A 27,931-nucleotide genomic window follows, 5' to 3' on the forward strand; every position below is an offset into this window, starting at 1 on the left:
GTTAACAACTTGCACCGATTTCCTTATTAATTCAAGCCTACCACGAACATCTATGACAACATATAATGATCATATATGGTTCCAATCGACATTATATGACCCCCATATATATACCCAAAATCTCAAGAATTTTTGACACTGGGCCATGAAACCTTTAAAATTTATCAAAAAAGCGTGGACATTAGCCTTCAATTTTTGAAAATTTTGAATTTTTTTCGCCCAAAAATAAAAATTGCCCAAATGATTACCGTGGTCCTTAATACCCTCCGATAGTCCAATTGGGTGGGTGGAACCATCCAATTTTCTTTTAAACGACCAATTTACTAGTTTACAACTTGCACCTATTTCATTAACTCAAGCCTACCACAAAATTTATGGCAATAAATAATGATCATACATGATTTCAAACGACATTGTATAACCCCGAGATGTATTCCCTAGATTCTCAAGGCTTTTCGATTTCGGGCCTCGAAACCTCGAAAATTTCTCTAAAAGCATGGATATTAGCCTTAATTTTTGAATTTTTAGACATTTTTCGCCCGAAAATAATAATTGTCGAAATGTTTACCATGCTCCCTAATACCCTTAAGGATTCCAATTGAGTGGGTAGTACCATCCAATTTGCCATTAAGCAGCCTATTTACTGGTTTATAACTTGCACCGATTTCATTAAATCAAGCCTACGACGAACATTTATGACAACGAATAATGATCATATATTGTTCCAAATGACATTATATGACCCCGAGATATATCCCCTATAATTTAAAGACTTCGACATCGGGCCCTAAAACCTCTAAAATTTCTCAAAAAGCGTGGATATTAGTCTTTTTTGGAATTTTTTGACTTTTTTCGCCCGGAAATAAAAATAGCCGAAATGTTTACTACATTCCCTAATACCCTCCGAGAGTCCAATTAGCTTGGTGGAACCATCTATTTTGCCTTTAAACGACCAATTTACCGGTTTACAACTTGCACCAATTTCATTAACTTAAGCCTAGCACGAACATTTATGACAACATATAATGATCTTATATGATTCCAAACGGCATTATATGACCCCGAGATATATCCTTAGAATTTCAAAACTTTTCGACATCGGGCCCTAAAACCTCTGAAATTTCTCAAAAAACGTTGATATTAGTCTTCAATTTTGGAATTTTTTTGTCTTTTTTTCGCCCGGAAATAAAAATTGCTGAAATGTTTACCATGGTCGTCCATAATATCCTCCTGGAGTCCAAATGGGTTGGTGGAACCATCCAATTTGTCTTTAAACGACCAATTTACCGGTTTTCATCTTGCACAGATTTCATTACCTCAAGCACACTACGAACATTTATGACATCAGATAATGATCATTTACGGTTCCAAACAACATTATATGACCCTGACAATTTTGGAATTTTTTGACTTTTTTGCACATAAATAAAAATTGACGAAATGTTTTCCATGGTCCCTAATACCTTCCAAGAGTCCATTTAGGTGTGTTGAACCATCAAATTTGTTGTTAATCCGCCAATTTACCAGTCTACAACTTGCACCGATTTTCTCAATTCAAGCCTATCACGAACATCTATGACAACACATAATGATCAAATATGGTTCCAAACGACGTTTTATGACCCCCATATGTATACCCCAAAATCTCAAGATTTTTCGACACCGGGCCTCAAAACCTTTAAAAATTCTTTAAAATCGTGGACTTAGCCTTCAATTTTTGAAATTTCTGACTTTTTTCGCCAGAAAATAAAAATTGTCGAAATATTTACCATGGTCCTTAATACCCTACAGTAGTTCAATCGAGTGGGTGAACCATCCAATTTGCTTTTAAACGACCAATTTACCGGTTTACAACTTGCACCAATTTCATTAATTCAAGCCTACCACGAATATTTCTGACAACAAATAATTATCATATATAGTCATAAATGACATTATATAACCCTGAGATGTATTCCCTAGAATCTCAAGACTTTTCGATTCCGGGCCCTTAAACCTCCAAAATTTCTTAAAAATCATGGATATTAGCCTTTATTTTTGGAATTTTAAGACTTTTTTCGCCCAAAAATAATAATTGTAGAAATGTTTACCATGGTCCGTAATACCCTTCAGGAGTCCAATTGAGTGGGTGGAACCATCCAATTTGCCTTTTAACTGCCTATTTACCGATTTATAACTTGCACCGATTTCATTAATGTAGACACCCATTTGTGTCTCCCCAAAACCAAACCCAGTGATGAGTACCTTTCGCGTAGAATCATAATCGAATGAAGCGAAAGTGTGGAAGGTCTAGTGTTGCGGAGAGTTTTTATTTCTTTTCTCTTCTCCCTGTTTTTGAAAACTTATTTTGAGAAAACAGCCAATCCAGTTTGGTTGGTCCATGATATGGGTTCAATAGTAGTGTAGTTGGATGGGGCTTGACAAGACCTTTTCAATGATATATTATAAGCCCAATTCCGATGAATATTGAGGAAGTTATGGCCAATTTACTAAACTGGGCCCGGTTGGAGTTTTATATGCGGCCCAATGATATAGGGGAGGGCCTAGTATGATTTATCATTCCTAATGCAATTAGGAATGGTTTTAATCTTCTAGATTCTTCTAGAAGGTTCTTTTCATTCCTAATTCAATTAGCATTGATAAATTGACTTTTGTTGACTTTTCAGAGTTTTAATAAAAATCAAATAGCATTTTTGAAGAAATTATATTATTTTATCCTCCATTACGGTAAACTTATCGGATTTTCGAAAACGCGTTAAAATAAAGCTTGGCATCTGACCCCAGGCCTGGCGCTCACTACAAGAAAAAGTCAATTTAGCGACTAATATTTGCAACTACTCTTATATTCAGTTGCAAAAAATATTTTTGCGACTGAAAAAGACGGGTAGTTGCAAATTTTGCAGTAGTTGCTATGCGGTCGCTAATTTGCGACTGATATTTGCAACTACCTTAATATTCAGTCACAAAAAATATTTTTGCGACTGAAAAAGACCGGTAGTCGCATATATTGCGACTAATTTTGAAGCAGATGCTAAGTAGTTGCTAATTTGCGACTGATATTTGCGACCACCTTAATTATCAGTCAAAAAAATGAGACTGAACTATTCTGTCAGAAATCTTGTTACCAGTTTGATATTCATCCTTTTCAAAAATTAGTTGTTATTTGAGCTTTTTCTACATTCCATTTAGCATTGATGATAAACGCTTGTAGCCTTGTAAGGCAAAGGTAAATCGATTATTTACTACTTGAATATTGTACATGAGTATCTGTTATTATCAATAAACATAGGTAATAAAATGTTGATAATAAGAAGGCAAAAGCTAACAAAAATCCCGGGAGCGTTGGATTAGCTAGCTAAAAGTAGAAAGATTAACTTAAAATGAACATTAATAACACCGATCAACCCGCGATTTTGTCATGTAATCCCAAGTTAATACCACTTGTCCACTTTAAGTAATATTTTAAATGCTTATTCAATGCTCATGGAGCGTTCGTTAGCAAGATCCTAATAAAAAGAAGTGAAGAACCTATACATGAGATGTCTTAAACTAATACGAAGTATATGATTAAATTTGACCAAATAAACTAACCCTTAAGCAATTTTTAGTGGGTGCTAACTTACTATTAGTGAATGACAGGATAATACAGCTTATTAGCGCACCTCATCAACGCTTCTTCATTTTTCAGGCACCGAGTTCTTGAGTCTAACCCTAGAGTCACTGCTCACAACTGAAAAAACCCCCAATTCTCTATCTTCCTCTCTCATCTATTCACTTTCTCCATCAATCTGCCTCTGCAACCGTCACCATCGCACATATCGCCGGATTCCTTGTACACCGACGCCGGCGCAAATTCCTCTATATGTAAGTTCGTTTATTTATTTATGTTCATCTATTCCAATTCTAATCTCTAGTGTGTTTTTTTCTATTTTTTTATATTGAGATCAATTTGTTGATTAAATTTGTCCATTTATTGAATTGCTTTGGAGCTTCAATGTCAAAATTTGCGTTTTTAATTAATCGTATATTTCTACATGGTTTTGCTTGATTTTTGTTATATATCTTGTCGGGTTTTATAATTGATAGGAATTTTACTGAAATTCAATTGAAGTGATGGAAGATTGAAATTATTGGTGAAATTTTGGGGCTTTTTGCGTATTTGTAATTACCATTCCATTATTAGTGTTGCTGAAAAATGTGTATTTATAATTACCATTTCATTATTACCATTCGTATGTTCCTCATAAACAACTAAAGGAAGATGTAATTTGCATTATACTTGGGCTGGGAAACAACGAAGATGTAATTTGTAAAAACTATTTTATGCTCTTTGGTTCTTTATTATGGTGTTATCACCTCCAAATGAGTATAGCTTCATAATTCTAGTTTATCATTGAAGTGGACAAGTGGTGCCATATTTTCAGTTTTGATAATTTCATCTTAATTTGTTTAGTTGACACTTTTTACATTTACGCACCATTTCTAATTTGGATTATATACTTGGTTATATAAAAAAACCCTTTCTTTAGGATTCAATTACACTCTTTATATTCGTACACTACTTGCCAAATCTTTGATCCCTGGTTAAGCTTGATGCCATTTACTTTCCCAATTCTTGCATTTACAAAGAATAAAAGTATGCAATGAAATACGTTTATTAAATAAATCCAGTTCTAATAAAAATTGTTGATTCCCTTGTTTTTTTTTTGGGGTTCTTGTAGTGTCCTTCCAGCAAAATGATGTTGATTGTGGATAAGATGTGATGCAATTCAGGAAAAAAATCAATTCACATAAGCCCCTTAAACTTGTTGAACTTGTAACTTTGTAAGTCTTCACTCTCTAGGTTTATGTGATTATTTGTTTCAACTTCTTAGATTAGGTGAAGTTATGGGCTTGCGCGGGTGATGGTGCGTGTTGGCAGGTGGTGGTGCGTGTAGGTATTGGCAGCAGCGCCAGTTTGGTGGTGATCAGACTATTGTAAGTGAATTGGACTCCTAGTGATAGTGAATGTGAAGAATTAGACTGGGAAGAAGAGGTTAGTTTTGAACATAAGATGCTTTCTCCATCAGAAAATTATTTACTCGTATGTTTTATTGTTGTTCCTTTGCTATTTTGCCACTTTTTTTTTTTGGATTTAATCTTTATAATTCTTTTGGCTACAGCATATTAGGTGACATCCAATGACTCTGGTGTTTGTATTCAACCACCGCTACAACCATTGTGCGATCAAATTAAACACTCTGTATTTATTATTTTAACTCTATGATTTTCATTTCCATATTTTTTTTGTCTTTATATTAATATTATGAGGCTGATCTACTGAAAAATGGAATCTAACAGAGGGAACGAGAGTTTGAAGGAATGAGGAATCAAATCGAGGAATACACATCATAGAGGCAGAGGAGCATAACCTTGCAATCAGGGAATAAGAAGCAAATGCCACCTTGAAGGTATGAATTCTTAGATATAATTTGAAATAGTTGCTTGATATTGGTGATAGGAAGTCTTTATGGTATTCCCTTGTAGTTGTGGGATTTAAATGTTGAAGTCTTATTCGTATTTCATTAGAACATCAGTTGGATGAGGATTTTTCGGTTTGTTTGACTTATTCGATGTCTTCTGTTGCTTTATCCAGGCTGCTTTTTTCCTACTAGTGGTAATACTAATAGTTCATTTGTTAGAAATTATTTTAACATATGATGATAGTGTTGAATATATTACAGTGGTTTTTGATTGAGTTTCCTAGGAAGCTAAGGTTAGTTGATTGTTGTTTGTAGGACTCAGCTAGAGTGTGATTTTTGTGACCGACTAATCATGTAATGTGTGGAGATAACCTAAAAGATGGTGATTTTTCCTACTAGTGAAAATTTGAGACATTTTCTTGTATTCATTTCTCTTAAACTAGGGAAGCTATATGTTTGAATACTAGCTTTGAGTCTCTAATTCTCTATGGAAAGCATGGCCTGGTTGAGTCTTTAATTCTCTGTGAAAAGCATTTCATATTAGAGTAGAGTTCAATTTCCTATGTCCTGAGACAATTAGATCACTGACCATTTACAAGTGCATCCATTAACTGTCATTTTTTTTTTCTAAACTTTAAGCCAAAACCTATAATAAAACCCACCTGTGCTCGATTGATGCACCTCATTTGATCTGTTGTTAGTCTGTTGTTATGTTAATCTCTTGGTTGTATAATCTGTATGTTAATATTTTATGTTTTTCTAGCAAGTTTTATCTGGATGACAGAATCCTATCACCGGAATCAGATTTTCAAGCATGAGTAATCAAATATTCTGGATGCAACAGAGGCACTCTTTAGTGTCAAATTCTATGTCAATCTTGTTGAAAATTTGTTCATTTTTTGACACTTATCTTTACACCTGTTTTGGATGAGTTAAGTTTAACCTTGTTTGTTCAAAGCTATTCTTGTGGTGTGGTGCTTTTTAGAGCTAAATCAAAGTTATTTTTGTGATTTTTTGAATGCTTGATATAGTTGTAGCCCCTGTAGGATTGTGTTTTGTTTTCTTAGATTATATTATATATATATATAGTCTCTGAACTATATTTGTGCAATCTGGTTGTATCTGCTGGTATAGACATCATTTACCTGTTCATGTAATGAACTAGACTATTACTCACCAGAAAATAAGACAACACGCAGTGAAGATGCAAACTTTAAAGAAATAAGAAACTGAGGAAAAGGGATGGGTTTCATTCTAGCAAAAACGACTATTACAAGGGTGACTTTTAAGTCACAAATCTCATGGGTTACTGAATTACACAAGAAATTCACTACTAATCCCATTTCTCCTCCTCCCCTTTTTATATGTACAATGTTGACAAATGATCCCAACTACTCCCCTGTCAGCAGCGTTTTTGGATTAAAATTTTGGAATAAATCAGGTGTTTGGCATTATGCTCTGTTATTATACATTACTTATAGGGTCTATGAATTATCCTTTATGTTGTAATGAACTGCTACTACTTTCACTCGATTTCTCACAACTTAAGCAAGAGAAAAATAAATCAGAAAGAACAGTAAAGAAAATGAGGGAAGTTGGGCTGCTTTTTGTAAAATAAATCAGCTAGAACATTAAAAAATACAGTTAGTTAATTACCACATAATACCTAACAAAGCCTATCCCTCCTCCTTTTTATATGTCCCCTTTTTTTATTTTTGTTTTTTTGTAGTGCTAACAACTTATTCAGATATGAGAGCACTCATTCTGTTGATGTGGGCAATAATGAAATTGAATAGATGGGTGAAAAGACTCATCAAGTCATGGTATGAGTATACTTATATATTTTGCTAAGATTACAAAAAATATATATATGGTAGTTAATGTTTTTAGATTATTTATTTGTTTGTGTGATTGAGTTGGAGGATGAGGGCATTAATCAAATGATTAATGTGGTATGGCATAATGTGAATTGAAACAAGTTTTGAAGCGATACCCTATTGGAGGGAATTGTTTGATTTACAAAGGAGAATATGCCAAATTCTAATATTTGTTTACAATAATTATTTTATTATAAGTGTTGTTATTTGTTTTAGTCTTTTAAGTTTTAACAATTCAGACCATAATTACTAATACATATCTTAATGCAGGGACAATATATGGATAAACTTGAGGAATATAAAAAGGAGTTGAGATAAACCCCGACAAAGTCTACTTGAAGGTTGTAGGTGGGCAAAAGAATAGAAAAGTTTATGGTTTAGGGAGTGCTTCACAAATTTACTACAAGAACGATCCTACTTCTCACCTTACTGCATAATGTATATCATCATTAGTTCTTATTTGTCATGTTAGAGTTGATTTTTGAAACAATTAGTGTTATGGTTACTAATATTGTTTTCTAATATATTGATACAAAATTGATGATGATATTTTGGATATTTGAATAAAATTAATATTTTGGTTATTTGAATATATGTGTAGCTACTTTTTTTTTTAATTGAAATTTGGCCGTCACTAAATTAAGGTCTCCAAATATTAATAGTCAGTCGCAAAAATTTAACGACGGTAGATTTCTTATGGAGACTAATTGGTATGTTGCAATAATTAGACTCAGTAGTCGCTAGTTTGTTGCAAAAAACTAGTTTTGGTAGTCACAAAAATTAGTCGCTAATTCGTCCCGAAACAATTTAGTCTCTATAGTCGCAAAAGTTTGGCCTCTAGTTGCAAATCCATCGCAAAGAAATTAGTCTCTGTAGTCGCAAAAGTTGTCTCTTAGTCGCAAAATTTGGTCTTGTAGTTGCTAATCCGTCGCAAAAAGAATTTTAAAACATTAGTTTCCGTAGTTGCTAATCCGTCGCTAATATTTTACAACGGACAATAATTTAGTTGCTAAAATTTAAGAGTTAGTCACTAAATGACAGTTGCAAAGTTGTTGCAAATCCGTTGCAAAATTTGTGACTATTCAAAAATTAGTCGCAAAAATGGATTTGCGACGAGGTCTTTGCCAACTAACCAAAGTAGTTGCTAATCCGTCGCAAATCCATTTTTGCGACGGATTTGCGACTACTTTATCCGTCGCTAATACCCCTTTTTCTTGTAGTGGCTAGTGCTGGTGCCTGGCGCCAGCTAGCCAGGGTTGGCGCCAGCTCTGTTTTCTGAGTGTCAGACTCTTTTTTGTTAATTTATCTTTTTTGGCTGATTTTCTCTATAAATATCGATTAAAAACTCCTTTTTCATTCACGAAAATTCACCAATTCTCTCCATTCATTCACCAATTCTCTAAATCATTCATCTCTTTCTTTCTTTTAAAAACTTTGCTTTTCTCAAATACAAAATTCCGCATTCGCAAGATCTAGAAACACCTAGCCATATTCGAAGTTGTCTTCGCCCTAGACGTGAAAGGTTTTAATTTCTGAGGGTTTGGTCCTAAATCTCTCTTTTAATTATTTAATTTAATTGTTTGATTATTATTTTCCTTGAAGTTACTAACGTGTGTATTTTGTTATTAGAAAGAGGTACGAGGCATCAAAGTAAGTGCTTTAATGGGTTTAATTGATGTTATGATGTAGAAATCATGTTTAAATTGTTGTTATGATATTCCTAGTATCATGTCTAGGGTAATTTTAATATTAAATATGATTGCTATGATGCCTTTTATTCTCTTCCTAATATTTATGATTGTTAGTATCATGTTAGGGTTAAAGATTTGATTTTTATTGCTTAGTGACATGCTAGGGTTTGCTATTAATCTTGTTAGTATCATGCCTAGGATCTTGCTATTTTTATTATGCTTTAATATTAACATGAACATGATTATGATTATAATTGTTATAATTTATGATTATTATTATTATTATTATTATTATTATTATTTTGATGATGATTATTTTATTTATGATTATTATTATTATTATGATTATTATTGTTGCTTGATATATATTATATTTTATTTTGTTATTGCTTGATCACGCCTTTTATGCAGGTTTAAAGGGAATTTGGTACTTGTAATCACGCTTAATAAGATAATTAATAATCTTGTTTAGGGTTAATTTGATTATAATTCAAGTGATCGCCAATAATAGTTTATTTATGCATTAATATTCAACCAACATAGATAAACAGGTTTAGGGTTAATCTAATGATTGCATGTTAATTAAAAAGCGCACATGAATACGATCAGAATAAAGTAGAGGCCTATTATTAGGGCAGGTTCAATCTCTTTTAGGTTGAATTTGTACCATCATCCCCGAACCAAAAAAAATTTCCAAAATGTTTACTATGTTCCCTAATATCTTCCAGGGGTCCAATTGGGTGGGTTGAAGTATCGAATTTGTCTTTTAACGGCCAATTTATCGTATTAAATCAAGCCCACCACAAACATTTATGACAGCATATAATGATCATAAATGGCTCCAAACGACATTATATGACCCCGAGATTTATCCCCTAGAATTTCAAGACTTTTAGACACCTGACCTCGAATCCTCCAAAATTTCTCAAAAAGGGTGTATTAGCCTTCAATTTTGTAATTATTGACTCTTTTCGCCTGGAAATAAAATTGCCGAAATGTTTACCATGATCCCTAATACCGTCCGGGAGTCCCATTGGGTGGGTGGAACTATCCAATTTGTCGTTAAACGATCAATTTACCGGTTTACAACTTGCACCGATTTCTTTAACTCAAGTCTACCACGAACATTTATGACAACAAATAATGATCATATATTGTTCCAAACGACATTATATGACCCTAAGATGTATCCCCTAGAATTTGAAGACTTTTCGACATCGGGCCCCGAAACCTCCAAAATTTCTCAAAAAGCGTGGATATTGTTAGTCTTCAATTTTGGAATATTATGACTTTTTTTCGCACAGAAATAAAAATTGCCAAAATGTTTACCATGGTCCCTAATACCCTCCGGGAGTCCAGCAATTAGCTGGGTCGAACAATCCAATTTGCCTTTAAACGACCAATTTACCGGTTTACAACTTGCACCGATTTCATTAACTTAAGCCTACCACGAACATTTATGACAACATATAATGATCATATATGGTTCCAAACGGCATTATATGACCCCGAGATATATATCCCTTAGAATTTCAAAACATTTCGACATTAGGCTCTAAAACCTCCAAAATTTCTCAAAAAGCGTGGATATTAGTTTTCAATTTTGGAATTTTTTGACTTTTTTTTTGCCTAGAAATACAAATTATCGAAATGTTCACCATGGTACCTAATATCCTCTGGGAGTCCAAATGGGTTGGTGGAACTATCCAATTTGCCTATGAACATCCAATTTACCGGTTTTCATCTTGCACAGATTTCATTACCTCAAGCATACTACGAACATTTATGACTTATATAATGATCATTTATGGTTCCAAACTACCCTGAGATGTATCCCCTAAAATATCAAGACTTTTCTACACTGGGCTCCAAAACCTCTAAATTTTTTTTAAAAAAACGTGGATAATAGCCTTCAAATTTGGAATTTTTTTCCATTTTTTCGCCAGGAAATAAAATTTGCCAAAATGTTTACCATGGTCTCTAATACATTCCGAAAATCCAATTGGGTGTGTGGAACCATCCAATTTGTTGTTAATCGACCAATTTATCGGTTTACAACTTGCACCGATTTCCTACCACGAACATCTATGACAACATGTAATGATCATATATGGTTCCAAACGACATTATATGACCCTCATATGTATACCCCAAAATATCTTGATTTTTTTACAACGGGTCTAGACACATTTAAAATTTATCAAAAACCGTGGACATTAGCTTTCAATTTTGAAAATTTTTGACTTTTTTCGCCAAAAAATAAAAATTGACGAAATGTTTACCATGGTCCTTAATACCCTCCGGTAGTCCAATTGGGTGGGTGGAACCATCTAATTTGCCTTTAAAAGATCAATTTTCCGGTTTACAACTTGCACCGATTTCATTAACTTAAGCCAACCAGGATCATTTATGACAACAAATAATGATCATATATGGTTCAAAACGACATTATAAGACCCCGAGATATATCTCCTAGAATTTCAAGACTTTTCGACACCGGGCCCAAAACCTCCAAAATTTCTCAAAAGCCGTAAAAATTAGTTTTCAATTTTGGAAATTTTTGACTTTTTTTTCTCATGGAAATTGCTAAAATGTTTACCATGGTCCCTAATACCCTCCGGGAGTCCAATTAGTTGGGTCGAACCATACAATTTACCTTTAAACGACCAATTTACCGGTTTACAACTTGCATCGATTTTATTAACTCAAGCCAACCACGAACATATATGACAACATATAATGATCATATATGGTTTCAAACGGTATTACATGACCCCTAGATATATCTCTTAGAATTTCAAAACTTTTCGACATCTAACCCTAAAACCTCCAAAATTTCTCAAAAAGCGTTGATATTAGTCTTCAATTTTGAAATTTTTTGAATTTTTTTCGCTTGGAAATAAAAAGTGAAGAAATATTCCATGATCCCTAATATCCTCCGGGAGTCCAAATGGGTTGGTGGAACCATCCAATTTGCCTCTAGACGACCAATTTACTGGTTTTCATCTTGCACATATTTCATTACCTCAAGCATACTACGAACATTTATGACATCATATAATGACCATTTATGGTTCCAAACGACCCCCAGATGTATCCCCTAATATAACAAGACTTTTCTACACTGGACCCCAAAACCTCTAAATTTTTTTCAAAAAACGTGGATAATAGCCTTCAATTTTGGAATTTTTTTTTACTTTTATTTCGCCCGGAAACAAATTTGCCGAAATGTTTACCATATTTCCTAATACATTCCAGAAGTTCAATTGGGTGTGTGGAACCATCCAATTTGTTGTTAATAGGCCAATTTACCAGTTTACAACTTGCACCGATTTCCTTATTAATTCAAGCCTACCACGAACATCTATGACAACATATAATGATCATATATGGTTCCAAACGACATTATAGGACCCCGATTTGTATACCCCCAAATCTAAAGATTTTTCGACACCAGGCCTCAAAACCTTTAAAATTTCTCAAAAACCGTGGACAATTAGCCTTCAATTTTGGAAATTTTTGACTATTTTTTCGCCTAAAAATAAAAATTGCCGAAATGTTTACCATGGTCCTAAATACCCTCCGGTAGTCCAATTGGGTGGGTGGAACCATCCAATTTGCCTTTAACACAACCAATTTACCGGTTTACAACTTGCAACGATTACATTAAGTAAACCCTATACTACCACGAACATTTATGATATCAAATAATGATCATATATGGTTCCCAAGCAACGACATTATATGACCCCGAAATGTATCCCCTAGAATTTCAAGACTTTTTGACACCGAACCCCAAAATCTCCAAAATTCCTAAAAAAGCGTGGATATTAGTCTTCAATTTTGGAATTTTTTGACTTTTTTTCGCCCGGAAATAAAAATTGCCTAAATTTTTTCCATGTTCCCTAATACCCTCCGGGAGTCCAATTGACTGGGTGAAACCATCCAATTTGCCTTTAAACGACCAATTTACCGGTTTACAATTTGCACCGATTTCATTAACTCAAGTCTACCACGAACATTTATGACAACATATAATTATCATATATGGTTCCAAACGACATTATATGAACCCGAGACGTATTCCTTTAAATCTCAATGCTTTTCGACATCGGGCCCCGAAACCTCCAAAATTTCTCCAAAAGCATGGATATTAGTCTTCAATTTTTGAATTTTTTGACTTTTTTTTTCGCCCGAAAGTAAAATTGCAGAAATGTTTACCATGATCCCTAATATCCTCCAGGAGTCCAATTGGGTTGGTGGAACCATCCAATTTACCTTTAAACGACCACTTTACTGGTTTTTATCTAGCACATATTTCATTACCTCGAGCATACTACGAAAATTTATGACATCATATAATGATTATTTATGGTTCCAAATGGCATTATATGACCCTGAGATGTATCCTCTAAAATATCAAGACTTTTCTACACTTAGCCCCGAAACTCTGAATTTTTTTCAAAAAACATGGATATTAGCCTTCAATTTTGGAATTTTTTGACTTTATTTTTCGCCCGGCAATAAAAATTGCCGAAATGTTTATCATAGTCCCTAATACATTTCGGAAGTCCAATTGGGTGTGTAGAACCATCCAATTTGCTGTTAAACGGCCAATTTACCGGTTTACAACTTGCACTGCTTTCATTAATTCAAGCATATTACGAACATTTTTGACAACAAATAATGATCATATATGGTTTCATACGGAATTATATGAACCCGAGATAAATCCCATAGAATTTAAATAATTTTTTGATACCGGACCCCGAAACCTCCAAAATTTCTCAAAAAGCGTGGCTATTATCCTTCAATTTTGGAATTATTTAAGTTTTTTTTTGCCGGAAAATAAAAATTGCCTAAATTTTTACCATGGTCCTTAATACCCTACAAAATTCCAATTGGATGTGTGGAACCATCCAATTTGCTGGTAAATGGCCAATTTACAACTTGCACTGAATTACCGGTTTATAACGACCAATTTAATTAACTTGCACTGAACCCGACTTGAACCGAAATTGACCCTAACCCATTTTAATCCGTCAAAACCCGAATTTAATCTGACTTGTTACTTATTACCTGACCTGAATTCAGCCCGACCTGTTCCTAACCCGGCCCGAATTTAACCCAACTTGTTACAAGCCCGACCCAAAATCAACCGACTTGTTATTGACCTAGCCAAATTCAACCCGACTTGTTATTGAACCGACCCGAATTTTACCAGATCTATTATTTACCCGACCCAAAAATTCAACCTGAAATGTTACTCACCCGACTCGAAATTAACACGACTTGTTATTGACCCGACCTAAATTCAACCCAAATTGTTCCTGACCCGATTTCAAATCACCTTAAATGCAGTTTAGACCACCTTATTATTATTGATCAAAGCATTTTATCTAGGGACCAAGTCGGTCCAGTCAGCAAAGGGAAGGAGCATCATCCTTAAATTTAATAGTTAAATATAGTATATATTTGTTGTATGGTCAAAGAAGATAAATATCATCCTAAATTATAGACTATAGTTCTCTAGTATATTGTCATATATATTATAGTCAAAGGAAATAATTAGCTTGATAAAAATGATAATTATCTATTTATAGTTAGTTAAACCCGAATATGACCTGGCTTGGAAATTACCCGACCTGATTGTAACCTGCAAATTATTGTCTTGAACATAACCTGACTTGAATCTGAGAATGACCCGACTTGGAAATGACCCAACCTTATTATAACCCGCAAATTATTGACTTGAACCGAACCCGACGACTTGAACCCGAGAATGACCCGACTTGAAAATGACCCGACCTGATTATAATCCGCAAATTATTGACTAGAACTGAACCCGACTCAAACCCGAGAATGACCCGACCTGATTCTAACCGGCAAATTATTGACTTGAACCGAACCCGACTCGACTATGAGAATTACCCTAACCCGTTTTAACATGTGAAAACCCGAATTAAACCGACCTATTGTTCACTCGACCCGAATGTAACCCCACCTGTTATTAACCCGACCTAAACCCGACCCAAACCCGGTAAGAAGTATGACCCAACGTGACCCGACTCAAAAATGACCCAACCCAAACCCGACCCACGTAGGTTATGGAATTAATTCGAATTGACCCGACCCACTCTTACCCGACCAAAACCCAATCCGTTTACCCAAATTGACAGCTCTAGGTGTGGCCAATCACATATGAACGTGATAAAAAAAAATTTAAAAATTCTTTTCAAATATTAATTATTTGAATTTTTAAACTAAAAATTTAACTTAATTTCCAAAAAAATACATATTTTAGGTAAATAAAATCATTTTTAATAAGTTAAACTGGCTAAATAATATATATATAAAAAAAAAAATCAACCTCTTAAAAAAAAATGAACCAATGAAAATTAAATATAGTGAGTCATATATTTTAAGAATGAATACCATACAACATCCCAATTTGAAGGAATCTTCTCCGGTTCATTTTGTATTCATTTTGTTGATTTGTTTATGAGAAGCACAAATCAAAGGTTAGTTTTTAATTCTTATGAATATATTATAATACAGAGTACATGGATGTGAATTGACTACTTATTTGCACTAGTCATGGGTTTGATTCTAATCTCTTGCATATGCATTTATTTTATTTTTTCTTTCTTAGCTTGCATCACTTTTATTTTTTTACTTTTCTTTTATTTAACTTATTACAGAATAGTATTTATTGTTGAAGTTTCTTTGAGATATATTTTTTTTTATTACTTTTCATTTATTCAATTTAAATTTATTAGCTAGAATAGTATTTATTGTTGAAGTTTCTAAGAGATTTGTGACGTTAGCTTTACAAAAGTAAAATGGAATTAGTTTTTTCCCCTAAATATATTTATAAGTCAAGTCACAACCTACTCAGTTCATTCCCATATCCTGCCTTTGCCCCTATCTACCGTGTGGAAATTAAATACGAAGTATGTTATTACCTATTTCTACCATGGATAGTGACTAGTGAGATATATTTAGGATTAATAATTATGGAAAATATTATCTTATATAAATTATGATTATTTATTTTTGGTAGTTGCCTAGCTGATGACCTATTGATCTTCCTAGGTCTTGTATTACAAATATTGAAATGCAAAATGATAGAGTATGAAACATATTCCTGGGCCTCAACCATCAGTTTAAGCTTTTGATTGAGTTGGTCCTCAAACACAAAATCAATGAAAGCTAAGCCGTTGTTCATCTTCTTGACAGTGGATAATGCACTTTTCATTTTGAAAATGAGTAGTAGAGAGAAACCTCAAATGAACAACACAATAAAAAAAAATTTAAAAAAAAAAACAAAAGCTGATGAATGAAGTACATGATTGATTTTGTACACCAATTTGTGAGATAAATTTTCAAGTAAAACTATTTTTCAAGTCTTTTTTAAATATAGAACTTTTTTTTTAAATACGTAGATTCTCTGTAAAAAAAAATGTAAATATGGAGAAAACTCTAATAGTTACCATTTTTTCTTCAAAAAAAGTTGTTTTTATTTATCTTTTAATCTGTTCTCTAATGAAAATTGTGTATTAAATGTTGTGTTATTTCTCAAATAGGATTATCTCCCAAATTTATATTTTATTTTATATTTTTTATATGTATATCTATCGAATTTTGTTTTGTTTTTTTAATATATATATATATATATATATTTATTTATATTTAAAATAATAAGCTAGCTATTGGCTTTGGACTTATTACCGTGCATGGTATGGGTCTTAGGCCCTGTTCTCTTCACCTTAAAAAAATAATATTAAGTAAAAATAATTTCAGTTCAGTAAAATTCAGTTTTCTTAAAGAATAATTATAATAGAAAATATGTAAAAATAATTTCAGTTCAGTAAAAATAAGTTCGATCACTTCAGTAAAAATAATTTCAGTCCAGCAAAATTAAGGTGAATGAAACAGGGCCTTAACCTAGTTTCTTAATTTTTAAAATGTATCTCAAAAATAAAAAATTGTAGGGTAATCCTAATAATTTACAAAGGGGTTAATTCAGAGAAAATAAATAAAATGAATTATTTTTTTATTTTTTTATTTTTTTTTGACAAAAAAATGAACTTTTATAGTTTAACATGTATTGATGATAGTTTTATAAATGCATATTTATGTGTATTAGGGCCTGTTCACACTTACTTAATTTCAGTTCAGTTCAGCTCCAATCATTTTAGTTAAGTTCAATTCAGCTCCAATCAGTTCAGTTCAGTTCAGTTCAGCTCTTAATTTCCCTCTCTCATAAAATATTTATTTAAGCTTAGTTCAGTTCAGTTCAGCTCCAATCAGTTCAATTCAGCTCTAATCAGCAGTTCAGTTCAGCTCATTTCAGTAAATGTAAACAGACCCTTAGTGTTCAAGATAAGGGATTAGCAATCAAGTAAAGTTTGAGGACTTGTCTTTATACACTTCATGAGGTCGTATAATGTATTTAGATCAATCAAATTTTTACTTAGCAGAAGGAACAATTAACAATTTAAAGGAAACAACATAAAGAAACCCAAAACATCTAACTATATATATCCGGATTATGATGGCTTTTCTTCGTATATTCCTTAATCATGCATGACTCAAGCCTTAGCGAGGGTGGTTCATTTCGTTAATCATATCGATTTGCATTGTGTACTGTCCAGTCGTGAATTCTCCGGTGCTTGGATTACCATTATAATTAGCATTCGAGGGCATCGGATAAAGATCATTTTGGTTTGTTAAATTGCTTGTCTCGTCCTGATGGCTCTGATCGGCCCAAGGATGCCTATTTTGACTCCTTAATCCTTCGAGCTCAAGGGCCACTTCCTTCATAGTTGGCCTATCTTCACCCACGACGTAAAGACATTTCATAGCTAGATTCGCCATTGTAATTAGTTGCTCTTCGTTAGCTTCCCTAACCAACTGAGGATCAAGGATTTCCATCAATCGACCTTCTTTAACTGAGAGAATAAAATATATTGCCAAATTTCTCTCTTCCATTTTCCTTTCTATGGAAAGAGGCTTTTCTCTTGTTAAGAGTTCAGCAAGTAGAACTCCGAAACTATAAACATCACTTTTTTCTGTCAGTTGACTTGTTTGGAAGTACTCTGGATCTAAATATCCTAATGTCCCTTGAACTAATGTTGTCACCTGAGTTTGATCAATTGGAACTAACCTTGAAGCACCGAAATCAGATATCTTAGCAGTGTAATTTTCGTCTAATAGGATATTGCTGGATTTAACATCTCGATGAATGATTGGTATTGAAGCCGCTGAATGAAGATATGAAAGTGCATCAGCAGCCTCCGCAGCAAGCTTGATGCAGTTAGCCCAAGTAAGCCAAGACGTGACACCCTTATTTCTATGGATATGTTCGAAGAGAGTACCGTTCGAGATAAATTCATACACGAGCAAAGGAACCTCGGTTTCAAGACAACATCCTAAGAGTTTAACCACATTTCGATGGTTAATTTGAGTTAGAATAACAACTTCGTTTATGAATTGCTCAACTTGTGTTCGATCAGTCACTCGGGATTTCTTTATTGCAACTTCACGTCCGTCCTTAAGAATCCCCTTGTATACTGTACCATAACCACCTTTACCTAAAATACGATCTTCGTGATAATTATTTGTTGCTTTTTGTAGTTCTTCAATAGAAAATATTTTAGATGAGTCCATAGTTCCTCCATTTGGATGAAGTTGTTGGGACAATAATACCCCTCCATTCTGCTCAAAGAATTTCTCTCTTTTTTTCATAAGTTTCCTTCTTCTGAAGAATAGATTTACCGAACCAAATATAAACATTAAGAACGCGAGTCCAAGGCCTATTCCTGCGCAAACAATTTTTGGTATAATCTTGTTAGCTTTCGTCACAGAGTAAATTATTGTACAATCAATTACTATAGTAAGGATATAATTTTACCAATATTCTGTACTATCATTAAAATAAGGAGTGAGTTTTTAGATTTTAAGGGATTTACCTAAACCAAGCTTCAATGTATTCGATTTATTTTTAAAACAAGGGGTGCCGCCATCCTTCCGGCCAGTTCCACTATATCCTTTAGGACAAGAGCATGTGTAATTGCCAATGGTGTTCTTACATATATGAGTACAGGGGTTGATTGGACCTTCACACTCATTAATATCTGCCAGAGGGAAAAATTGAGAAATACTTAGTAAGTAATATAGGAGATGATATGTATCTGTAATCTGTTATGTCCTGCACCTAATTATATCCCAACGTTGTTTTAAAATGGATAAATTGTGATGTTTTTTCTATATATTGCAAAATTGTGATTTATCTGTTATCAAAGTATGTGTTTGTTTGACCATACACAAATAAATGAGACAACAAAAAGAACTTGATACACTAACATTAGTTAATAATTGAAAGTTAAACTAAACGATGCCAATTGTTTGAGTGGATTGTTTATAATAAACCCGGCCTCAAAATCTCAGAAATTTTAGTTATGGAAATTATGCAGGAAGACTGACCTGTCGTGCATCCAGGACTGAGATAGGGGTTACCCTGGTAACCTGTTCTACAGCTGCAACGGTACCCAAAATCAGTGCCGCCGTAAACATCGGTGCAGTCGGTATTCTCCATGCAAGCATAACTGGACCTTGACCGATTCTGCTGAGCTTCTCGGCACGTCTCATTAACACCAACATACCAATCCAGCACAACCGGAACATTGTCAATTGTTCTTTTTATAAACCCTGCGTTATTACCAAAAAGATCGGCCACGCTAAAGGTGAATTCGTTTACCTCGGCTAAAAAGGCAGCGCTGCAATAGGATACGTTGTTATTTGTGGTGTTTCCAACATCGATCAAAGATTCTGTTATGATCCTTACATGTTTCAATCCTTTGTTTGGGATCTCCAATTGGCAGCAACCGTTACCCATACACGACGTATCATTTTGCTTATGCATATTCTCTGGTGTATTACACGTAGCTCCACAGCCACTCATGTGGACAAGTATCGGTGTACTTTCTGCAATTATCATAGTCAAGTCATCAACACAACCAATACCGATGAACTTGTTTGCAGTATCTGATACCACTAATGGTAAATTATCTAGATATATTATTACATCGTTGCTCATTATGGATTGTACTATTACCTGCCGTGGCTGGTAGCATTTTGTGGCCAATCTATTCCTGATTCGCATCTGGCCGGTTAGAGATATGTCTATGATCTCCAGGGAATGAGTAAAATTACTTAACATGAATGGTTTTGGGGGATTAGTGGAGTTGTTGCAATGTATGCTGTGGAACTTGCTAAAGGAACATCCTTTCTCTGAGCCGATGCCAAATGGATACGGAATAGTTACCTTTCCGCACTTAGTTGGGCAGCCGGGTTTGGCAATGGGAATGGTGGCGAAACTAATGACAAAAAGCATGGCAAAAAATGTATACCATATACATAATGAAGAGAGGGAAAATAAAGTTTGCACTCTCATCATTTCTAGTTTTTGATGATGTCTATGGCTTATGGCGAAATTCATCCAAAGTCTTGGACCCTATAAATACTTATTAATAATCACTAAATAATTTTTCAACAGGATGCAAGTTGGGATGATTGAGATTATCGAATAAACTAGTTGATGAAGTATATAAGTGGCCTAATTAACTTTACATTAAGAAGACTATTCAATGGCTACAATAAAATTGTAGCAATTGTATGTAATTAGTTTTTTAATGATTAATCTTGTCTATTCATCCAATTGACTTTAAATTTTAACTAGAAATGAAGAAAAAAAAAAAAAGTTTTCTTGATTATGATTGAAAAACTGTTTTTCAGTTTCTATCTAAAGCAAAAAACTGAACTATGCCATTGACATAGCAGTAGCACGTAGGCAATTTCTAAGTTCAAAGTATTTTGATCTCCAATCTCCATTAAAAACCCACATTTGAGTTTAGTTTATAAACTTTAATCCTAATACTCTACTGTATTATATACGAGTATTACAAATGAACCATCCTCCATAAAAGAAAACCAGAAAAATCGGAGGAGAAAAAAGAAGAAGATGAAGATAAATAATTGTGAGATATAATTCTAATTTTCAAGAAACCAATCATTTGACAATAATTAAAGGTAATTTTTTTTTTTTTTTTTTTTTTGAAGAATTAAAGGTAAAATTTGAAAACATAAAGTAAGATAAACTTAGAGAAAAATAAAATAAAATAATGGAAATTTTGCAAAAAAAAAACCACATTTTATAAGCAATTTTTTGCAATAAACCACCTTAAAAATTTTATTTTGCAAAAACACACCTTAATCAATTTTTTTTTTTTTTTTGCAAAACCATACCTTTATGTCGGAAAATGGGGTCATACCCTATTTTCCTGCGTTGACTACCCTTACCCCACCCACAAAACCTTCCCCTTCCCAGCCCAATTCACGAAATAACCCCCTCCTTCGCTCCACCCACGAAACCGCCTCCCCTCCTCATCCCCACCAACGAAATCAAACTCCCTTCTTTCCAACACCTGGCGAAATATGAATTTAGGGTGGTTTGAGTGTTAATTTAGGGTTGAAGGACCTAGGGGTGCCGGCGCTGACAGCGGAGGGGAGAAGGGTGGCTAGGGCTATAGAGGAGGGTCTAGGGTGGTCAACATCGTTAAAGGGGTGTGTTTATGGTGGTCAACGCCATTAAAGGGGTGTGTTTAGGGTGGTCAATGCTGTTAAAGGGTGATTTTGCGGGTGGTGTTGGGGAGGGAGGTGGTTTCGTGGGTGGGGCTGGGGAGAGAGGTGGTTTCGTGGGTGGAATGGGTAGTCAACGTCGAAAAATGGGGTAAAAAATCATTTTCCACATTAAGGTAATGATTTGCAAAAAAAAAAAAAAAAAAAAAAAAAAATTGATTAAGGTGGTTTCTTGCAATAAATTGCTTATAAAAAGTGATTTTTTCACAAAAATTCTTAAAATAAATTATAAGTTTAATCATTCAATCAGATTTTCTATTGGTAAAAAAGTTGATTTTTTATTTTCTTTTTTTATCTTAATGTTTTTTTAAAGGTATATTTTAAAGTCAATTAAATGGATGTATATATATGAATATATGATGAATTTTATTAATTAGAGGACTGTGATTCGTTTACTCATTAAATTATCTCCATTGTATTCGTTTTGTGCACATATTATCAAGCAAGTTGTTTTTTTCTGTATTTGACGTGATCATCCGCTCGTTTACTCATTAAATTAGTACCTATTGAGGGAATAATTTGTGTGATATTTGTTTGTGTTTTGAGGGGAATGGGTGGGGGGGACGTTTTCCACTTTTGTAGATCTATGCATATTTTATGTTTTGGAATAGAATGCGATGTCCCTGCAAGTGTTGACCTCAGCTCATTCTGCTTCCAACAAACATTGACCTTTTTTGTTTTGTTTTGCAATTACTGATAGAATATTATCTTTACTAATTCATTATGTATAGAATATTCTTGCTAACATGGTAAGCATGATAATCTATACATTATAATTTCTATCAATTACCTTTTCCTAGCCTTTTGATATAGAGTATTCTTTAATTTTGTTCAGAAGAAAACAAATACTCCAGTCGTAGACAATATGTTTTTTTGTCCCACCACTCCTTCCCATAAGATTACTCCATATCCATTAATTTGTTTTTGTCAATAATAAGTTATATCCCGTGTCATGCACGGTGCTCTATAGTTATATATATACTTATAGATTATTGATTGATAAGTATTATAATTTCATAATTTGATATTTTTGCAACTTTTTAATTGTAGCATCTAATATACAACTAAAACAAAAGTAGGCCAAAATCTGAGCAATATTTTTTCTTATTGGAAAACTGAAAATTGTATATTACACTAGGGTGTACCATGCTCATGGTACACCTAGTGTTAAATGACGCGTTTTTAACATTTTATTTGCAAGCTGTCAGTTTTTATTACAAAAAAAATCTCTTCCACAATTCATGGGATTCAACGTGATATTCTCCATTTTTACATAACTTTCAAAATTAAATTTCACCATATTTCAATTTCGAATTAAGAGAGAATAAAGTTTATAATTTTGTAGAGAGAAAAATACAGAGCAAATTATGAGAACATTGTAATCGATGAATCGGAGAAGCTAAGGTAATTTGATTTTATTTGTTATGATTATAATTTCAGGATTTCGCTTATTAGGTTGATTTTAATTCATTATTATTTTGCACGACTTTTGTAAAATATCGTTGTTTTTTTTTTTCAATTTTGATATTTATGAATTTGAGATCCATATGACAAAGGTTGAAGATTGGTTCTTTTATTTTATCAAATGTTGAAAATGATGTTCTTTATATTTTGTCAAATGATGAAGATGGTGTTCTCTATAAATTGTACTTATGTTCGTTATTATAGTTATTGAACAATTATATGAATGTTCTTTATTTTTATCCTTTATGTTCTTTGATTTATTCTGTATGTTCTTCGAATTATTATAATTTTTTAAAAATAATATATCATTTATTAATTCTATATATATATATATATTAATATTAATTATCACTAACTACGTATATTTTTTTTAAAAAAATCAGGATCGTGAAGGTTGATGACGATATTCTTTTGAGATCTCCTCTATTGATGATTGTTTTTCAGATCTAAAGAACATCCGTAATATTATTAAAGAACATGATAATATTATGAAATGAACATAACTTATAGATATATATCTACCACGATCCAAAGACAAAATTCAAAGAACATTTCACAATAAGCAATGAACATTATGTGACGATAAAAGTACATTGCAATTACAATAAAAAGAAAACATGGACAATTAAAATAAACCGTCAAAAAATCTAATTAATAAAAATCATTATATGATATAATTATGGACATAAGTAAAAAGATATAGTTTTAAAAAATAATTGTACATTACAAACAACTATAAAGTACATCATGTTTTCTTATAGAAAACATTATTAAAGCACATATAGAACATCACAAGAAAAGTATATACACCAACCCTAAAATGAATATTGTAACTATATATATTAAAGGTGAAAAATATGAATGAAATAAAAAAAAAAATTGAAAACTAAAATTTTGAAAATAAAATTTATAAATTTAAAATTTGAAATTTAAAAACGAAATCTTAAGTTATTTTTAGGTCAAATAATTTTAGAGAATAAAAATTATTTTTGTTATAAAGAACATTATATAGTCATATAAAGAGCCTCATTTAAAATTTGAAATTCAAAATTCAGGTGTACCATGTGCATGATACACCTGGGTGTAGGAACCACGCATTGTGTAAAACAAGTCACATTCTAAGAAAATAATTTTTATTATGATAAAATCTTATTTAAAATTGATAAGAACGGAGTTTAATTGCTTAATCATATTAAGAAAAGGATTCCGTACAAAGCGCGTTTTATCTTTTAATTAGCGCCAAACGACAGACCCTGTCGCCATGCGTGATGCTTGTCGTTTTGCGCTGGGCCCAGTCGCCAGTTTTATTTAGTTTCAAATTCTGATTATTTTCCATCGTTTTCGTACTATTTTCTTTATAAATAGGGTCATAACTTCTCGTTTTCAATCATCAACATTCACAATCATCAACAATCCTTAATAATTCTCAAGCAATAGCTTATTCTTCTCCCTCTTTCTAAACCTTCCCTTTTTACAAAATTCCGGATTCACAAGTTCTAGACTCACTTAGCCAAGTTCGAAGTTGCCTTCGCCCTGGACGTGAAAGGTTGATAACTTCTGAGGGTTTGGTCTCAAATCCTATTTCAATTATCTAATTGTTTAATTTAGAAGTGTAATTTCACAGTAGAGGGGGAGAGAGAAAACACGTGAGGAGAGAGAAAGCTTGTGTGAGAGAGGTTGAAGAGAGAGAGAGAGCGCGCTAGAATTTGAAGAGAGAGAAAGCTTGATATGAGACACTCAAAGAGCACAAAGAGAGAGAAAACAAAATGTTGATCTTTTTTACTTTTGGGATTTCAAATGATAGGATTTTGGATTGAATTTCAAATTCTCTTATATGGAATAGCGTTTTAATTGGGTTGAAATTAGGAAAATTCTAAATCCAAATGTTTGGTTTACCCAAACATGAACTTTGACCCAAATCCAGCATTTCAAATGAAATGCTTTAACCATAAGGTAATTTATGAGTAAGGTATAGCATCAGACAAATTAACATGTATCATGCAAATGTTCCTGATGTTTGTTACAAGATTTGTAAACTTATAGTTAGCTCCTCTCTGTCTCTAAATTCTTCACGTGGAGGCTACATGTTGAAACGAACAATGGGGGTTAGGAAGAGTTGGTAAGAAATTAACAAGTATATAGAGTTTCATGGTGCACCCGAGTAAATAAAAAAAGGCGGAAAAAACATATAATGTTTGATAAAGAACATACCTATGTTTGACAAAGAACATACCTTTAATATGTTCTTTGAGTGTGATTAGTGTGTTCTTTGAGTAAAATTATATGTTCTTTACATTATAACTTATGTTATTTAACATATGTTAATAAACATATTTTTTTTTGGGTTTAATAATACAAAGTATGTTCTTTGAATTTGATGTGTATGTTCTTTAAGGTTCTAGTGATGCCTAAATTCTATTTTTATTATCATATGTCATATTTAAATTACTTTTATAATCGTATGTTCTTTGAGTTTGATTAGTGTGTTATTTAGGTATTAACTATATGTACTTTACAATATAAATTATGTTCTTTTAACATATGTTATTTAGAAATTTGATATTGCAATCTTAAATTATTTTTAATTGAAAATAATATTAGTGTACAAAAACTAAATTATTATGGGAAGTTGATTTTTTTTGGAGAGATAGAAAACTATTTTTTGGGAAAATGATATCTTTGGTAAGGATTTTTTAAGAGGTGATCAACATTGGCATGACTCGCATCCCAACCCGATCCGGCCCGAAATAGGGTGGGTTTGGGCAAACCTAAAAATGTATTTTTAGTTAAATCTCGAACCGGGCTCGAAAAAAACCCGAAAACCCGCTACTTTTCTAAGGTTTTGGGCACGAGAAAATATGATATGGCCCGGCCCTACTCGATTTTTTATCACCTCAGAAAATTTTATTAAGTTTTTATCTCGTTTTTTTTTTATTATATCTGTATGTTCTTTGGTAATGCATGTTGTTGTCAAATACAAACATGTTCTTTGTCAAATACATGTACGATGAGCACTGTACACCCGTGTGTATAAACCACAGATTATTTCTAAGCTACTAACCTCGTTGATAAATGTTTATGAACAATTATGGCACTACTAAAATTCGGCCAATTTGCGACCGTTTTTCTACGACCGTCATGAAAACGGTCGCAAAATATTAAATTTGCGACCGTTTTTAAAGCGGTCGCAAAGGCATTTAAATAGTTTTTAAAAATAAAATACATGTAAAAAATAATTCAAAATAAAAATAATATTGTTGCGATCGTTACTAATGGTCGCAAATTTCTACAATTGCGACCGTTTGAGAGTCGGTCGCAAATTTCTACAATTGCGACCATTTGAGAGTCGGTCGCAAAATTACGACCGCTAATGCCGGTCGCAAAAAATCTATTTTTTTTTTTTAAAAAAGGGTTATATAAAGGGGGAGAGAAGCACACCCTAACCCTAATAAGCATACAGCCGCTCCACTTCCCCTCTCTCATTTTTTTCATTTCTCACGCCTCTCTCCTCTTCCTTCTCTCTATTTCCTCTTCTTTTTTCCTTAATCAGTTTCCCCTTCTCCTTTTGTTTCCTCTTATCCCCGATCTTTTTCCTCTTCTCCTTTTCCTTTATCCTCTTCTTCTCTTACCTCCGTTCTCTTTTACACCAGTGCTAGCTGCCTTAATTAATCTTCTTTGGTGATTCTTAACTGAGAAATAAATAAATTTTGATAAATTCAACGAGCAACAACCGATTTATGGTGTTAATGGTCAAATTCGACCATAAAAATTCAGATCTGGAGTTTTTGTGGTCGAATTCGACCATATGAACCATTAGAGGAAAAAATATTAATAAAGGTGGGTTTAATTTATTTATGTTCGAATTTGTGGGTTTAATTGTCGAATTTAGGTTCGAATTTGTGGATTTAATTGTCGAAATTAGGTTCGAACTTTTTGTTGAATTTAGGTTCGAATTTGTGGGTTTAATTGTCGAATTTACATTCGAATTTTTTGTTGAATTTAGGTTCGGATTTGTGGATTAATTTGTCAAATTTAGGTTCGATTGTACGTTTTTATTTGATTTTTTTGTACTAAAATTCTGGGTTTAATTGTTATGTTTGAATTTTTTCGTTCGAAATTCTGGGTTTAATTTTTGTGTTCGAATTTTGTTGTTCGAATTTTTGGGTTTAATTGTTGTGTTCGAATTTTTTTGTTCAAATTTCTAGGTTTAATTGTTGTGTTCGAATTTTTTTGTTCGAAAATCTGGGTTAAATTGTTGTGTTCGAATTTTTTTGTTCGAATTTCTGGGTTAAATTGTTGTGTTCGAATTTCTGGGTTGGAATTGTTATGTTTGAATTTTTTTATTCGAAAATCTGGGTTTAATTGTTGTGTTCGAATTTCTGGGTTAAGGGTGGGTGGTGGTGGGTATGAGTGGTTGAAGGTGGATGAAGGTAATGGTGGGTAGAGGCGGCGACTAGTGGTTGTGTAGGGTGGGCAGTGGTGGTGGTTTGGGTGGGATCTGGGTTTAAGGGTGGGTCTTTTTCTTTCTTTCTTTTTTTTTAATACTTTTAGCGACGGCTTATGACGGTTGCTAAATTCAATATTTGCGACCGTTTTTTTAACGGTCGTTGAAAATAGGTAAAACGGCCGTTAAAAATATTCGATCGCCAAACGGTCGTAATATTATTTTTTTTGCGACCAAAATAATAACGACCGCCATGTTGCGCCCGTTGCCGGTCGCAATTATGTTTTGCGA

The 27,931-nt window shown here is 33.0% G+C and overlaps 1 protein-coding gene and 1 long non-coding RNA gene across 5 annotated transcripts; one reads left to right on the forward strand and one right to left on the reverse strand.

Annotated features, from left to right (window-relative positions):
- Nucleotides 1-3,610: 3,610 nt before the first annotated feature.
- On the forward strand, nt 3,611-7,888 carry LOC110681859. Of its 4 annotated transcripts, XR_002503356.1 has the most exons (7): nt 3,611-3,864; nt 4,262-4,263; nt 4,722-4,824; nt 4,922-5,035; nt 5,163-5,220; nt 5,341-5,450; nt 7,610-7,888. It is a non-coding gene; the product is annotated as an uncharacterized LOC110681859 (long non-coding RNA). The 4 variants fall into 4 exon arrangements; XR_002503354.1 differs by lacking the exon at nt 4,262-4,263 and having other exon boundaries at nt 5,163-5,242; XR_002503353.1 differs by lacking the exon at nt 4,262-4,263 and having other exon boundaries at nt 3,613-3,864.
- Nucleotides 7,889-17,449: 9,561 nt separating this feature from the next.
- Nucleotides 17,450-20,475, reverse strand: LOC110681861 (wall-associated receptor kinase 5-like). The gene is made up of 3 exons (XM_021858007.1): nt 19,519-20,475; nt 19,005-19,169; nt 17,450-18,854 (listed from the first exon to the last, which is right to left on the reverse strand). Exons 1-3 carry the CDS (start codon nt 20,426-20,428, stop codon nt 17,632-17,634), a joined length of 2,298 nt encoding a protein of 765 aa, XP_021713699.1. The 5' UTR covers nt 20,429-20,475; the 3' UTR covers nt 17,450-17,631.
- Between the last annotated feature and the right edge of the window lie 7,456 nt (nt 20,476-27,931).

The sequence above is a fragment of the Chenopodium quinoa genome, unplaced genomic scaffold (genome assembly GCF_001683475.1).
Source record: "Chenopodium quinoa cultivar QQ74 unplaced genomic scaffold, ASM168347v1, whole genome shotgun sequence".
NCBI classification, from domain to species: domain Eukaryota; kingdom Viridiplantae; phylum Streptophyta; class Magnoliopsida; order Caryophyllales; family Amaranthaceae; genus Chenopodium; species Chenopodium quinoa.